General features: G+C 39.5%; 1 protein-coding gene across 6 annotated transcripts in view; it reads right to left on the bottom strand.

The window, feature by feature from the left end:
* The window catches only part of pabpc4 (poly(A) binding protein, cytoplasmic 4 (inducible form)), a 53284-nt gene extending 38527 nt beyond the window's left edge, over positions 1-14757 (bottom strand). Inside the window, exons 1-5 of one of the 6 annotated variants that reach the window (XM_073034695.1) lie at positions 11496-11512; positions 4893-4927; positions 4734-4795; positions 4120-4313; positions 3177-3292 (exon numbers count right to left, since the gene is read on the bottom strand). In XM_073034695.1, coding sequence (XP_072890796.1) covers positions 3177-3292; positions 4120-4313; positions 4734-4743 — 320 coding nt within the window. In that variant the 5' untranslated portion in view covers positions 4744-4795; positions 4893-4927; positions 11496-11512. Of the gene's footprint in view, positions 1-3176; positions 3293-4119; positions 4314-4733; positions 4796-4892; positions 4928-11495; positions 11666-14134 lie in introns of those variants that run through there. The other 5 variants (XM_073034694.1, XM_073034698.1, XM_073034696.1 and 2 more) reach the window with 5 other exon arrangements.
* Positions 14758-17221: the final 2464 nt, after the last annotated feature.

Raw genomic sequence — 17221 nt, 5'->3', positions numbered from 1 at the left:
TCTGCAATCTTTTTTCTCCAAACATACCTTTGCTCATTGCAGCCAAAAAGTTCTATTTTAACTTCTTCATTCCACAGGACCTGTTTCCAAAATGCATCAGGCTTGTTTAGACGTTCCTTTGCAAACGTCTGATGGTGAATTTTGTGTTGAGAAAGCAGAAAAGGTTTTCTTCTGATGACTCTTCCATGAAGGTCATATTTGTGAAGGTGTCACTGCACAGTAGAACAGTGCACCACCACTCCAGAGTCTGCTAAATCTTCCTGAAGGTCTTTTGCAGCCAAACAGGGGTTTTGATTTGCCTTTCTAGCAATCCTACGAGCATTTCTCTCGGAAAGTTTTCTTGGTCTTCCAGACCTCAACTTGACCTCTACCGTTCCTGTTAATTGCCATTTCTTAATTACATGATGAACTGCGGAAATGGCTACCTGAAAACGCTTTGCTATCTTCTATATAGCCTTCTCCTGCTTTGTGGGCATAATTTATTTTAATTTTCAAAGTGCTAGGCAGCTGCTTAGAAGAGCCCCTGGCTGCTGATTGTTGGGACAAGGTTTGAGCAGTCAGGGGCTCTTATAAAGCTTTTAAATTTGCATCACCTGGCCTTTCCTAACGATGACTGTGAACAAGCCATAGCCCTAGCAAGCTAATTAAGGTCTGAGACCTTGGTAAAAGTTATCTGAGAGCTCAAAAATCTTGCTTAAAATGTTGAAAATAATGTTTCATCTTTAACTTTATGACTTTCAGAAATCAGTTCATCTTCTACTTACTTAACTATTCACAGTAACAGAAACTTTGACCGGGGTGCCCAAACTTTTGCATGCCACTGAATACCAGACAATTCAATATTAACAAACTACACATCAAAACAATGAAGAATCTTACTGGTGATCAGGGCAAAATAAGGAGAATTTTTTTTTACATCTCTAACTTGTACCCCAAAAATAAATCCTACATGGCATGAATGGCTAGCTTTCTCACAACAGCTTAGCAGACTCATGTATCACACATGGAGTACTGATATTTATGTCCCTAAAGCTGATCAGATGACCTTAACTCAATTTCTTAACAAAATTATAATTTAAAAGCTTACTTGATTCTTCAGGTAATGCGAAGCAGCATGAAACACCAACACCTAGGTCTTGTCTGCAATCCCTCCAAAACATTCCAATACAACACTTAAAGTTGCAAGGAAGTTGTGAACACTTTGCAATTACTTGGTTTTCTGCAACAATTACTCATAAAATATGGTTTGATCTTCATCTAAGTCACAACAGTAAACAAACACAATCTGCCTAAACTAATAACGCACAAACAATTGGACTACTTCTATTCAATACCAAATACACCATTTAAACAATCACAGTGCAGGTTCATAAACGTATGTGAACCTCTGGGGTAATGCCTTCTACATAGCTGTTTGGAGACAGGCGTTCCAATCAATGAGATGAGATTGGAGGTGTGGGTTGTAGAGGTGCCCTGCCCTATATAAAAAAAAGACGCACAAGGTCAGGTTACTGACAGAGCCTGCACTTCTCAAGAAAGATCTGTTAATGTGCACGATGCCTTGATCAAAACAACTTTCAGAAAACCTTAGAAGAATTGTAGAGATGCATGAAGCTGGAAAAGGCTGCAAGAGCATTTCATAAGACCTAATGTTCATCAGTCCACAGTTCACTGCCTACGAATGGAGGAAAATCAGTACTGTTACTGCTCTCCCTAAGAGTGGGCATCCTGCTAAGATCACACCAAGAGCACAACGTGCAATGCTGAAGGAGGTGAAAAAGAACCCAAGGGTAACAGCAAAAGACCTGCAGAAATCTCTACAGGTTGCTAAAATCTCCATTCATGTGTCCACCACATGAAAAATACAGAACAAGAATGGTTTTCATGGAAGGACACCACAGACAAAACCTCTGCTCTCCAAAGTAAACATTACTGTGTGTCTCAAATTTGCAAAAGACCACCTGGATGTTCCACAATGCTTCAGGGACAAATGAGAGAAAAGTTGAACATTTTGACAGATAAATGCACACCACTATGTTTGGTGGGAAAAGGGCACTGAAAACACCAACACCAAAACCTCATCCCAATAATAAAGCGTGGTGTAAGGTGCATCATGGTTTGCAGCTGCATTGATGCCTCAGGACCCTAACCCTAATGCATTGATGCCTCAGGGCCAGGACAGCTTGCAATCGTTGAGAGAACAATGAATTCAAAATTGTATCAAAACTATTTAGAAGAGAATGTCAGGGTAGCAGTCCGTCATCTCAAGTTTAATAGAAATTGGATAACTCAAGACAATGATCCGAAACAAGAGAAAATCAACAACAAAATGGTTTAAAAAGAAAATTCATGTTTTGGTATGGCCGAATCAGATTCCAGACTTTAACCCAATTCAGATGCAGTGGCATGACCTGAAGAGGGGCTGTTCACACGATGTACCCAAGAAATATTGATGAACGGAAACAGTTTTGTATGGAGGAATGGTCTAAAATTCCTCCTCGCTGTTGTGCAAGTCCGATCAGCAGCTACAGGAAATGTTTGGTGGAGGTTATTGCTGCTAAAGGAGGTTCTAGCAGTTATTAAATATTAAGGGTTCACATACTTTTTCCAGCCTAGTCTGCAAATGATTAAACAATGTGTTCAATAAAGACATGAAAGGTACAATTGTTTGTGTGTTATTAGTTTAAGAAGATTGTGGTGGTCTATTATTGTGACATAGATAAAGATCAGACCATATTTCATGTGTAACTAATGCAGAAAACCAGGTTCACAAACTTATTCTTGCAACTGTATTTCTACTTTTAAGCCTTGGAGGGACAAAAATATTATTTTATGATGACTTTTTAACTTATCCCAGTTTACAAAATGCTAGACACAATTATCAAATAGGTACTAAGATCTAAGAGAATACCTTAAGCTGGGGAAAAAAACCTAAAAAAGTAGTGGAATTTAAAAAATTACAGTAGGGAAGAACAGAAGGAAAGAAAACAACAAAAATAAACACTGAATGGACCAAATCAACACATTAAAATATTACAATGTTTTTCAATTAATTTTCCAATTTTTGTTTGATATGAAAGTTCCAGTTTTCTAGATATGAAAACTATTAATTAACCCTTTAATGCTAAGATGTCAGCCTGCATGCATATTAACGCCTACAGGTTTAGGGTACTCACACTTTTCGATCATTTAGCAACATGCCATTCATTTTCTCAATTGCTCGATCTGCAGCATCCTGAGTTTCAAAGTGAACAAAAGCATATCCCTTGGAGCCATTTTCATCACATACCACCTGAAAAGACAAAATACCAATGCCAAACACAAGAAATTCTGCCAATGCTAAAAATCCAAAGCAACACACACTAAATGTCCTTTGGCTTACTAGAGGTTCTGTCCTTAATTGATGTGTTAAGTGCTTTGATGAAGTTTATCTGCAATTTTTCTTGCCAAGAATTATATGACATAGTGTGGATTTGTAGATTGATGTTTTCCCCAGATCTCGTCTCATATTTAATTGACTTGAACACCAAATAACAGGGATCTGGAAAAATACTGGTACTAAGATATAGTGCAGGGGTGTCAAACTCATTTTAGGTCACGGGCCGGATTGAGCAAAATGCAGCTTCATGCGGGCCGGATCAGTCGGACGCGTGCCAACGCAGCTTTCGTTGCCTCCGTTTTTTCAGCCTGCTCTCATGTGTCTCAGTCTCTGCTATAACTACAAAGTGTTTCACTTTACAAATTCCATTTCTTATGAAGAAGACTGCCGAATAAACACTAAAAACCCTGAAAACCTGGTACCTGAATAAACTCAGCATTAGCCATATTATACGCCATAGGCGCTTCGATTACTGGGGCCAGCTTTAATAGTAATTAGATATTATCTCGCGGGCCAAAGATAATTCCACCGCGGGCCGGATTTGGCCCGCGGGCCTTGAGTTTGACATATATGATATAGTGCCTTGGGTATTCCAGGGCAAAATTCTTCTAGACTGGTGAGGTTTTCTCACAATGTCATTAATCTTCTAAACAGACAAAGATGCAAGGGTACTGAATCAGGGACGGATAAGATAGCAACAGATTTAAGATTACATTTTATTGTCATGCTAGCCTACCCACCTTACAAGACAAGATGTTTCCAAATGCAGAGAAGGTGTCATACAGAGCCTTGTTGTCAATGGACTTGTCCAGATTTTTGATGAATACATTGCCAACTCCTGACTTTCTCAGTGATGGGTCACGCTGTGACCACATGATGCGGATTGGCCTCCCCTTGATGACATCAAAGTTCATGGTATCCAAGGCACGTTCAGCTACAACAGGAAGAACACCTCAATAGTTTCCCAATCAAAGTTAAATTTAGCAGGGTCTCTTTTAAAATAGAAACTGGTTACACTTAATAAAATGCTGTGCTGCTCCCTCCACGACAAACTCCTTTCTCTTGATGGCTGAATGATCCTGCCCGGTAAATGTATTTAAAGCATCTTACTGATAAGCTACTATATTTCAATTGTGAAAGTCTTTCCTTCCCAGTAACTTTGAACAACATACTCGCTATACAAGGGTACAAAAAACAGTAATATTTAGTCATGATCTTACAGGGTTCTCGGGCAGACTAGTAACACTGAATGGTCCAAATTAAAATAATACAAAGAAGTGTAAGATTTTATCTTTTTATGGTACAAGATTGCTTGACAAAGCCAGTACAGACATGGTAAGCAGAATAGCCTTACTTAATGCCATAACGATTCAATGAATCCCATCCTTCAGTCTTTATTCTTATTCTTGAAAATATCTACAGAAGGGATGGAATTACTGTTTAGACAAGAACTGATAATTATGATGAGTAATAAAGTAGAAATCAGAAGTTTCTTATTCTGTAACATACAGACCTTCTGCCTTTGTCAAATTAGATGTCACATGAAATCTAAGAGAATGTTTAGAGAACATTATTAAAATGCAGAATAATGTTAAGTTTCGTGAATATAAAACATTCATGATATTTGTCTTTTCTATACCATTTCACACCTAAAAATCAATATGAAAAGAAAAAAAATTAAAAGCCACATGGTGTAGGTCTGGTTCTACTATTCCATTGTAGAGTAAAATTTCAAAAGGAATCAGAACATTACATATTCCAAAATATTTCATATAAATCACTTCATTGCTAATATTCATCTATGTTATTTGCAATATGTATGGCTGTTCCTTCAATCATTCAGCAGAAGAAATATTTCCACACTTTGCTCAGCACAGTGGGGCAGCTTACTGAGCAGATGCCTCAGTGTCAGAGACCTGGGCCCAATCCTGCCTTTGGGTGCTGTTTCAACATTCTCCATGTGAATGCACAGGCATTTCCTCCCAGGTGCTCCAGTGTCTTGTCTTGTGAATAAACGACCACTGTAAATTGCCCATCATGTGTAGGCGAGTAGTAGAAATTTTAATGGGGATGGGGAAGGATGAGTAGAGTTGACGAGAATGTGGGGAAAATTAAAAAATTAAAAATATGGTTAGTGTAAACACGTTGTAAATGGACACACTGAGCAAAACTACTGTTTTTGTCTATGACACTATTATCCCAATATTCAGTAGAAGCCTCACAAATAAAGCTTAACGTGTATAAAAGCACATTTGTAAAAGCCTTCTCTCTTTTTGTATCATATGTTTTATTTATATATATATATATATATATATATATATATATATATACACACACACTTCTTACTGTAATTTACAGTTTTTATGTATTGCAATGTACTGCTGGTGCTTAACAATTAATTTCATAACTATGCTAGTGGTATTAAATCTGATATTAATTTTAATATACACTGGGAAATTTAATAATGTTTCAGAATCAGAATCAGGTTCATTATCACCGGCATGTGTCGTGAAATTTGTTAACACAGTACAATGCAATACATGATAATGTATAAAGAAAAAAAGAAAATCAGTCAGTCAATTACAGTAAGTATATATATGCATATTGAATAGATTAAAATAGCGCAAAAACAGAAAGAATATTCATTAAAAAGGTGAAGTGGTGTTCATGGGTTTAATGTCCATTTAGGAATCATATGGCAGAGAGGAAGAAGCTGTTCCTGAATCACTGTTTATGTCTGTCTTCAAGCTTCTATACAGGTTGACCTTCTATAATCCGGCACTATTGGGACCTGAGGGGTGCTGGATTAGTGAAAATGCTGAATTACAGAAGGATCACATTAAGCAATAGCTAACTGCCTCATTATACCTTTAAAATATCATGTAAATCAGTACAAGTTAGATAATAATTAAACAAATATTAAATGAGTAACAAGTGAAATTGTAATAAAGTAATATACTGTACAGGCACAGATAAAATGAAGGGTACAGGTAAATATACAGGAGTTAACTTATACAGAACAGTTGAGCACTTCCACTTCTAAAGTGAGACGTTTAATATACCCTCAGGCAAAGTTACATGTCTGCAAGTGTGGGGTTGTCAGGATCAACATCATCTTCATCTTGAAAAATGAGTAAAGCATCAGGAACTGGTGCTGAAACTGGCACAACAGTTTCTTCAAAAACTGATGATGTCGGTGGCAGCACATCTGGTGAGCAGAAGCATAAGTCGGAGAAAGGAGGTCTTCTATACACACCTCACACGACCGCCAGGCAGCCGGGGATTCGGCACTGGGCTCTTCCCTCTTCACTCAGTTACTGAGGGAATCCTTGTTAGTTTCTTTTCCTCCACCTAGTAATATGCTTAAATTCAGCAGGTCGCCATGTCTGATCTGACGTCCTAGGCAGAAGAGAACGGAGCGCCGGCCGGGCGTTGCTGGAGGGCAGTGAGCGACTGCTGGCAGGCGGGCAAGAAGGCAGACAGACTCAGCGTGCACCAGCTCCCCTGCCGCTGGTGGGTGAGATGGGCGGGTACTGGGCAGCCGTGCCTCACTCAAATATTAATAAATGCAGGAAAACAAGCAGGAATCGCCTGTCTGTGCTTACAAGAGCGCGCCAACACAAGAACAGATCTGGCACAAACAAAACAATGCACAGCAGATTGGTACGGTGGCTGGGAAATTTGAAATTACAGTTGCGCAGAAAATTTGAAATCAGTGCTGGATTATTGAAGGAACCAGATTACAGATAGTTGGATTAGTAAAGGTCAACTGTACCTCCTTCCTGACAGTAACAATAAGAGAGCATGCCGTGAGTGATGGGAGTCCCCAGTAAAGGATGTTGCCTTCTGAGGCACCGCTCCCTAAAGATATGTCTTTGATAGTACAGAGGCTGGTACCCAAGATGGAGTTGACTAATTTTACAACTTCCTGTAGCTTCTTTCGGTCCTGTGCAGTAGCATCCCCCTCCATACCAGACAGTGATGCAGCTTGCCAGAATGCTCTCAATGATATATCTGCAGAATTTTCTGTTTCAGTTGACAAACCAAATTTCTTTAAACTCCTAATGAAATTTAGCCTCTGTCTTGCATCCTTTATAGCTGCATCGATGTTGGGCTCAGATTAAATCCTTAAGAGATCTTGACACAGGAACTTGAAGCTGCTCGCTCTCTCTACTTCTAATCTCTCTATGAGGATTGGTTCATGTTCCCTTGTCTTACCCTTCCTGAAGTCCATAAACAGCTCTTTTGTCTTACTGACATTGCAAGGTTGCTGTTGCAACACTCAACTAGCAGGTACATCTCACTCCTGTACACCCTCTCATCTCCATCTGAGATTCTCCCAACAATGGCTGTATCATTAGCAAATTTATAGATGCCATTTGAGCTATACCTAGCCACACAGCCATAGGCACAGAGGGAGTAGAGCAGTGAGCTAAGTACACACACCTAGTGTTGGTCATCAGCGAGGAGATACTATCACCAATTGACTGTGACCTTATGGTTAGGATGTTAAGAATTTAATTGCAGAGGAAGGTAGAGCCCCAGGTTCTGTAGCTTATCAATCAGGACTGTGGGAATGATGGTGTTAAATGCAGAGCTATAGTCAATGAACAGCATCCTGACGTAGGTGTTTGGATTGTCCAGATGATCTAAGGCTATGTGAAGAGCCATTGAGATTGTTTCAGCCATAGAACCTATTGTGGCGATAGGCAAATTGCAGCTAGTCCAGGTCTTTGCTGAGGCAGGAGTTCATTCTAGCCATGACCAACCTCTCAAAGCATTTCTTCACCGTAGATATGAGTGCTACTGAGCAATAGTCACTAAGGCAACTCACATTACTCTTTCGGGACTGGTATAATTGCGGCCTTTTTAAAACATCTTTTGAACCTTTCACCCATAGCAGTGTGAAGTTGAAAATGTCCTTGAATACTCCCACCAGTTGGTTGGCACAGGTTTTCAGAGCCTTACCAAGTACTCCATCGGGGCTGCTATCCCAAAAAAACTACTAGTTTTTTGGGGATAGCAGCCTTCAAAGCAGGGTAGATAGAGCTGGTTTACATTTAATCATTCAAATCAGTGTTTTACTCATGTTTGTACATTGCAGCTCCCAGAAGCTCAGGGAAATGTTGTTGAGATTCATTGCCAGAGTGATCTTGCCATGGTGCCCCACAATCAAAAGCAACCATAGAACACAGAGTCACAAATACAGTAATACTCTAATAATCTATAGAGTGACAGCAAATACATTGCACTTTCACTCTTTTCAGATGGTTAGGTAGAAACCAGTCACCTAATTTATACCATCATATCTAATCAGAAACACCGTTCTGTAAAGATTTCTAATTGAATAGGATTAGGTCACCAACTGGGAATTGATGTAATATTGCAAATGAATTGGCAATATAAGGAAACAGATGAGCCTTGACAATTTAAGATTGCAATGAAAATACATTTCAGATTTGTTACAAGATCTATTAATTACAATGAAGAACAATCTAAGCAGATGAAAAATCATCTCTTCTAATCAAGTTCATTTATTGCTATCCTTGGTAACCACATCAATTTCAGCTTAATAACTTTCAGATTTCCATGAAAATTTGCTTGTCATTAGCAAGAGAGAGGCAGAGATAAAGGAGGCTTCCACTCCTTGAAAACACTTCATACAATCAGACCCAGATGTCTTGCTTCCCTTCAACAAAAAACAGGAAAAAAAACTCCTCGTTCATTTATGCAAGTGTGAGACGTAATAGTGATTATGCATTAGAATCTAAATTCACAACTTTGTTTCACTAAAGTCAGTGCAACCTAGTCCTGAAATCAAAAGCACAGTGCTGCTATAAATTTTATGTGTAGCACAAGCAATCAAGATGAATTTCTACTCAAATTCTGAATTCAAGTTTTTGACCCTTGAAATTTCTACACCTTGGAATTCTCATATTTAAAATCTACTAAATAACTATTAGCAGGTACATAATTTTCCTGCATGATCTCAGTATAATCAGAGCTATCCATCCTAAATGTTTATTCCTATTTGTGTGCATACCTCCCAAAACTTTCAGTTTCAGATAGCAACTTTCTATATTGTAGGGATCATCACTCTTGTAACTTAGCAGATTTTCTGAAAGTTTTAGGGATATCTAGTTTACGCAGTATTTACAAACAAATAAAAGCCAGTGAAAGCTACAATACCACATTACAGGATGATACACAGGCATTTTACAAAAGCACCATCAATAGGCCACATAACTTCTTTTGTACTTCATTGCCGGCTATTTTTAGCAAGTAGTCTTTTAAAGGCATGTGCTGGCTATAAAGCTGAATCAACATTACACAAGCCACATGGCATGAGCCTATCTCCTTTCCTGGGGTTTAACCAAAATAAATTCTCAATGGACAGATGACCAGTTCAGTAACTGGCTTTGAATCAGGGACACTTGGACATTTTGGCCTTTACAAGAGGCATTTACCTAAAGAAAATGACACTTTTTTTCTTAATGATTACAATATGTGGCTTTTAATTCCATTCAATTTTTTAAAATCCCTGCACACATACATTGAGTTTTTTTTAAGTGCCTATTAAAATTGTTACTTTTAATCAGCTTCTGACTTTCAAATTCAGTACACTAATTTATTTTTCTGGCATTTTGCCAATTCTTGAAACATTCTAAATTTGCACTTTCATTTTTAATGGTTCTGCGCCATTAATCTTCTGAGATTCAACTCCACCCTCAATCTTTTAAATATTTTGCCTCAAAGATTTAAAGTTTATCACAACCGTATTGTCAGAAAATGTTAGCTTACAGTTAAAATCAAATTGTGAACAGAAACACTTTAAATCACTTCAAAGCCCAAGAACAACAGGTACATGGACATATCACAACCTGCAAACTTCCTTCCAAGTCACACACACCACCCTTACTTTATGAAAAATGCACTGCCCATCACTTGTTTTATAATTCTGAAACACTTGACCTGATGACATTACAGGAATACTTCACTGAGGATCATAGCAATTCAAGTTGCTGGCTAATTGTTACTTTCTCAGGAATAATTGGGAATTATGATTATCATTCCCAGGAATGAAGTATAAAATGGATTTAAATATAATATTTCAGAGAAAAAGTCATCTTATGAAACAGACCAGAAGTCATCTTACAGTGAATAAGAACTTACAATAATCACAACCCACCTGAACAAAAAAAACGACTGGCATATTTCATTTAACTAAATTTCTGATAATTACACTGTTTCCTGCTGCTTTCTGCATATTCTCCTACTCCGTGATTAATTTTTTCTCATTTATGCATAAAGCCCAGATCCAGTTTCAACTACTCACTACTGTATATATTTAAACATTTTAATGCCAATGGGTCAAACTTATTTTTAATACCTACATAGCATAGTTTCATTTTACTGTGGCATGCCTAAATAGAAATGGCTTAACGATATCGAAAAGAACAAAGCAGGCTAACTTTAAGTGATGGTACAAAGTCATAACCAAAGTTAACAATTAACTTTCTAATCCATCAATAACATACCACATGAACCACAGTAAAAAGCTGGAGAACTTGTCAGTAATTATAACTTGTTTAAAGGGACAAATTTTAAAATTATCCTTTAGGTGTCCTTCAGTTTTATGATGAGTTGCTTGTTTGTAATAAATTGAGAGCAAGCATGTGCAACAATTGGGAAAAAGAGTGAGGCTAAAGTGATCAGATCAATGTTTAAACTGTTGTAATTCACCAACCCTACCTCATTTGATTCTTATATGCACTGCTGTCACTATCGCATAAATGCAACCGTGACTTTAAAAATCTGTCCAGTGGCACTTTAAAAATACTGGAAATATGATCTTCAATAATGTTAATAAAAATAGTGGTAAATGGCTTCCAAGCACACAATATTCTGCTGAATATCCGTGATGGCAACAGCATTCCCTTAAATAGCACTTGTCAGAAACAAACCATAAAAAAATACCTTGCATAATAAAGTGACAAGAAAGTCTTCACTACAGGGGAAAAAATTAAGTGATACCAGAAGACTGAGGTTGAGCATATTAGAAAAGTGCTTCATACTTCATTATGGAAAATGTGTAAATGTTCGAGTTGCTTCTTACCATGCGTGTAGATTGCTGGTGGTTGAACATTTAATTCTAAGATAAAGGAGGATTCCGATTGGCTGAGAACTGTGGTTAAGCCCACGACAGTTGCACAGTTTCGCTCAGCATCAGAACCTTTCATTGTTTTGTGTTAGAGCTGTGATGTCAGGAGGATCACAGAACAACAACTGAAAAAGATTTTTTAAACATTTTAACAAACATTTAAACAAATAATCTGAGTGCAACAATGAAATCAGAAGGATATAGTTATCCACATTTCACCATAGTGGTCATTATTGTGTTGAAATTTGTAATTTTGGATTAGATCAAGTTTAGGATCTTCTTTTACCCTATTATGTGGACTAAACCTCAACGTCAAAACTCAGTATCATTTAGATTTTCTTGTGGATGGAGGCCGATTCCTTCATAATTCACTATCAGAATATGAAATGGCTGAATGTCACACTCCCTAAAATAAATGTTAAATACAATACACAAAACATGACTCACTCAGGAAAAAGGACACATTTAAAGCAGATCACAGAATTAGTTTTTTTTAAAAAAGATATCAAAGAATATCATAGATATCATACTACAATCAATGTTATAGTATGGACTGTTTATGTCACCAAAGGTCAAAATGTCTCCTGAGCATTTAATGCAATATGGATAACCTGAAATGATTAACTAAACAACCAGTAAATTTGAGGATGCTATAATTAATCTCAATCTTATTTATGGGAGTTTAAACTTCTGATTGAAAAATGCACTAGAGATCTGCAAGCTTAATATCACAACAGTAACTGGTCAGATATTCTTCCCTTCCCTAACCCCAATGTTCATCAGCAACAAATCAAATTAACACTGTTGCTTCTCAAGTCTAAACCTATGTCCTCATTGTGAGGGGTGGATATGGGCAAAGCCAGCCATCAAGGGCTCTGGTGAAGCTGTATAGAAAGTTGAAGTTTGATGAACTCCAACCGTACCATCGACTTTGGACAATGGAGAAAGGAGATCATCTTGAAGACCCAAGTTCAAGTTCCATTAATATTGCCAAAAAATGGTCATTGTCATGGCAAAGAGACGAGAGAGTGAAGGGGAGGAATAATGGTTCATGTAAACAAGGAGGTATCAAAATAAGAGATTAAAAAATGGGATAAGCAGTTAAGAGGAGAGAATGAGATTGTTGGCTGGTCAGGAAGACAAAGCATCACATGGGGATTTGAGCGAGCTGCTGGAATAGGGAATGGGGGGGGGGGGGGGGCCTACAGGACAACACAGCAAAAGGGAAGAGAGCAGAAAGAACACACCAGGAGGGGAGAATGGGGAATGCAGTGAGAATTCAATGTCAGGGCTGGGTACGGTGAGATTGTGCAGGAATGGGACTAGAATATGGGTGGGTATGAAGAAAATGCAACCAAAAATCGGGCAAGCAGAGGTGGATTGCTGCATGGGCAATAAAAGATGGCGTTGGCAGTCAAAAACAACATGGTCTGGAGACAATGAACAGAAAGCAGAAAGGTCAAATAGTGACTGGTTGCACTAAAAGGACTGGTGGGTGCGAAGAAGTGCCGTGGGGTGGAGGTGTTTAGATGATTAACAAATGTGGGGGTTGGATGAGGAAGCAGTGACAACATATGAAAATCCTAGGTTCATGACCAGTCCTAATTGTGAATGGTGAGGTGTTGAGGCAGCATGTAGCTGTCAGCACAATGCTTTACAGTACCAGCGACCCAGGTTCCATTACCACTGTCGTTAAGTAATTTGTATGTTCTCCCTGTGACCACATGGGTTTCCTCTGGGTGCTCCGGTTTCATTCCACAGTCCAAAGATGTACCGTTTAGTAGGTTAATTGGTCAATGTAAATTTTCCAATGTTAAGGCTAGGATTAAGGTGGGGGATTTATTCCAAGGGCCTATTCTGTGCCGATTCTTAATAAAGAAATACCAGTTTTAACAAATGCTTATTTGTTGAACACTACTGATCAACACAATGCTCATGTGAAGCTGCGGGAGGCACGTGCTATCTACCCAATTTATTAATTTGATTGATCAAATAGCATAACTGATGGTGCAACCTTCTAGTGATCCCTGGGACAGCTCCACATTTCGATGAAGCCATCCAAAAGATTGCTACGTGTTTCTGCACCCACTAAATATTAACTGCTGGCTTGCCTCTGTGCACTTTTATCAGAATATCTTCTAAAATACTATCAATTCACTTATCACATTGAAAAGTTAGATCAATATTAATGTTCATACAGGGATCTTCAAGGTCATCAGATTTCTACTCCTTCAACAGACTTGACTGATCTATTTTCTAAATTGTGATCTATTCTACAGCAACGTTACTGCCTTCCATTGGATAATTATTGCATCGCAGAAATTAGGACGGTAAGACACCACAGAGGAATTTTGGTTTTTTTTGGAAAACCGTTGCTGGCAAGGGTGGAAAGTTACCATGAATCGATATATTTGTTCCAAAAAAAACTCCCATGTTTGCAAGAGAGCACTGATCTGGTTATTGATCCGTGATCAACTCCTCGCCAGGTTGATGAAGGCCTCCGTTTATTTAAAGAGACACCGGTACTCAGCCTCTGTTATTTAAAACCAAAGGAGTTACTGGCCTGCGGAGGGGTTTAAATAAAAGGGGCTCACCATCGGCCGGTTGCTGGAAGTTGACATAGGCGTAGCCGAGCGACCTCCTGGTGATCATGTCTCTGCACACCCTGATGGAGAGCACGGGCCCGGCCGGGCTGAACTTCTCGTACAACATGGCCTCCGTTACATCTGGGTGGAGGTCACCAACGTACAGCGAGGCCATGGGGTAGCTGGCACCGGTCTGATTCATCTTTCGAACCCGACAGCAGGGTTTCAAACACGGGCAGGGTTCTCTCACCAACGGCTTCCCGACAATGGTCGCACCGACTGAGGCGCTTTTTCCTCCCCCAGCTATCAGACGCTTAAACTTGTCAACTAGGTGGGATTCTAGGTTTCTTTTTTTTAAAAAAAACAACCGTTTCGAATACTTATGTTCCAGAAACTTCGGAGGGTCTGTCCGAATCAAATCCCGGAGCGTGGCTGAGGCCTGGCTAGAGCTGTTTCTTTTTTCTAAAAAATAAAATTAATGTATCCTCTTCTGAAACTTGGTTGCACTCTTTTTTTATTGTTTGTTGGTTTTTAATTTTTTTTACGCTTTTTGAAGCATGAGTGTGCGCCGCTCCAGCTTTCTCACACTCACACTTACTTAAAGTCTGTGGCCAGGAGACGGAGGCAGAAGGGGGACGGCGGCGGCCTTTTATACCTGGCGTGGCTCCCGTCGTCATTTCCGGTAGCGTGACCGGAAACTGCTTGCGCTCACCGGCCAATCAAAGCCAAAGCAAAACCCCGCAGCCGCTGGGCATCCGAAACAAAGACGGAGAAGTCCCGCAAAGCCAAAGATGGTAAATGTTCAGAGCATTAGTGCTGTGGAAAGAGAAAAATCTGCGAAAACGGAGAGGTGCCAGTTAGTTTTCGCTAGGAAAACCATAAACACAAGAGATTCTGCAGATGCTGGAGGAACTCAGCAGGTCAGGCAGCATCTATGGAGATAGGTTCCTCCAGCATTTTGTGTCTGTTTTCAGTAAAATAAAATAGGAGAGGAATAATTAGAACAAAGCCTGAGAAGGTGAGTCAAAATGCCCTTAATAAGGTCTAGGAGCAGAATTAGGCCATTTGGCCCTTCAAGTCTCTCTGCCATTTCATCATGACTGATCCATTTCCCTCTCAGCCCCAATCTCCTCAGGTCCTGATTAATCTAGCAACCTCTGCCTCAAACATACCCAATGACCTGACCTCCACAGCCACCTCTAGCAGCAAATTCCACAGATTCACCACTTCTTGGCTAGAGAAATTTCTCCTCATCTCCGTTCTAAACAAATGTCTCTATTCTGAGGTTGACGTCCTCTTGTCTTAGACACTCTCACCATAGGAACATCCTCTCCACATCCACTCTATCGAGGCCTTTCAACATTTGATAGGTTTCAATGAGATCCCCCGTCATTCTTCTGAATTCCAGTGGAATGAAAGCCCAGAGCTTTCAAACACTCCTCATCTGATAAGCCCAGAAAGACCATGATTGCCCATGTCATACGACACGACACATAATGAACAAATGAAGCCTTTTAAATAAACTTGACTATTCTTCCCATCATTCCATCATATTGTCTTTTACTCTGGGGGTTAAATTCTTGTGCTTTAGGTAATTACATTTGCACATAGACTACACTACACTATTTCCCAAGCACTGCTCCCTATCCTTGTTGAATCATCCTGAGGCACATATATTAATCACACTTCATTCAACCTAGATTTAATCATTGCCAAGACATTGTATCAAATATTTCATCATAAACATCAATGTTTTAAACTCCAACAACAGACCAGGGTGTGTTTAAAATCCTTAAGTACTGCAGCTGTGATGCACCATCAATAACTCTCGGAGACGTGCGTTAAGGTAGGCTTTTATTGGCTGGAGGAAAGCACAAGCAGCAAGCAACCACCACACAACATCCTGGAGACTGGGGGGGAGCAGTGCCTCCAATCGCCTTTATACCGGGGTCTGTGGGAGGAGCCACAGGAGCAATCAGCAGGGGGGGGCGTGTCCAGACAGGTATATATAGTTCACCACAAGCTGTTAACATAGATATTATTTCTGTTCAGATTTCTGAAGTGGGTCTTGAATCCAATCTCTGATTCAAAGGCACAAATGTTCTTTGGAGTTACAGTTGTAGCAATACTCTCTAAACATGAATTGGACCATGGCAGAAGTGTTTCTCCTTTGAGGAGCAAAAGGACATCCGAAGTCAGTCTCTTCAGATCACTTATTAGAATGTGCTCATAATGAATTTAATTGACTTTATTTCTTCCATCCTTCCTATATACGAGGAGTAAAAATCTTTGTTACGTCTCCATCTAAATGTGCAATGTGCAGTTTATAGTAATTTGTAATAAATAGGATGTACAACAGGACAGTCAATATAACATAGAAATACAATTGTATCAGCATGAATTAATCAGACTGGTGGCCTGGTGGAAGAAGCTGTCCTGGAGCTGGTCTTGGCTTTTATGCTGTTTCCGGGATGGTAGCAGCTGGAAGTTTGTGGTTGGGGTGACACAGGTCCCCAATGATCCTTTGGGCCCCTTTTTACACACCTGCCTTTTTAAGTGTCCTGAATAGTGGGAAGTTCACATCTACAGATGCGCTGGGCTGTCCACACCACTCTCTGCGGAGTCCTACATTTGAGGGAAGTACAGTTCCCATACCAGGCAGTGATACAGCCAGTCAGGATGCTCTCAGTTGTGCCCCTATAGAAAATTATTAGGATTTGGGGGCCTATGCCAAACTTTTTCAACTGTCTGAGGTGAAAGAGATGCTGTGGTACTATTTTCACCACACGGCTGGTATGTACAGACCACGTGAGATCCTTGGTGATGTTTATGCCAGGGAACATAAAGCTGTACACCCTCTCAACACCAGATCCATTGATGTCTATGGGGGTTAGCCTGTCACCATTCCCCCTGTAGTCCACAATCAGCTCCTTTGTTTTTGTGACATTGAGGGAGAGTTTGTTTTCTTGACACCACTGTGTCAGGGTGATGATTTCTTCTCTATAGGTTGCCTCGTTTTTATTTGCGATTAGGCTAATCAATGTACTATCAGCAGCAAATTTAATTAGCAGATTGGAGCTGTGGGTGGCGACACAA

Source organism: Hemitrygon akajei, chromosome 32 (genome assembly GCF_048418815.1).
Source record: "Hemitrygon akajei chromosome 32, sHemAka1.3, whole genome shotgun sequence".
NCBI lineage: Eukaryota > Metazoa > Chordata > Chondrichthyes > Myliobatiformes > Dasyatidae > Hemitrygon > Hemitrygon akajei.
The sequence above is the reverse complement of the archived record's forward strand: the minus strand, read 5'-3'. Positions and strand labels throughout refer to the sequence as shown.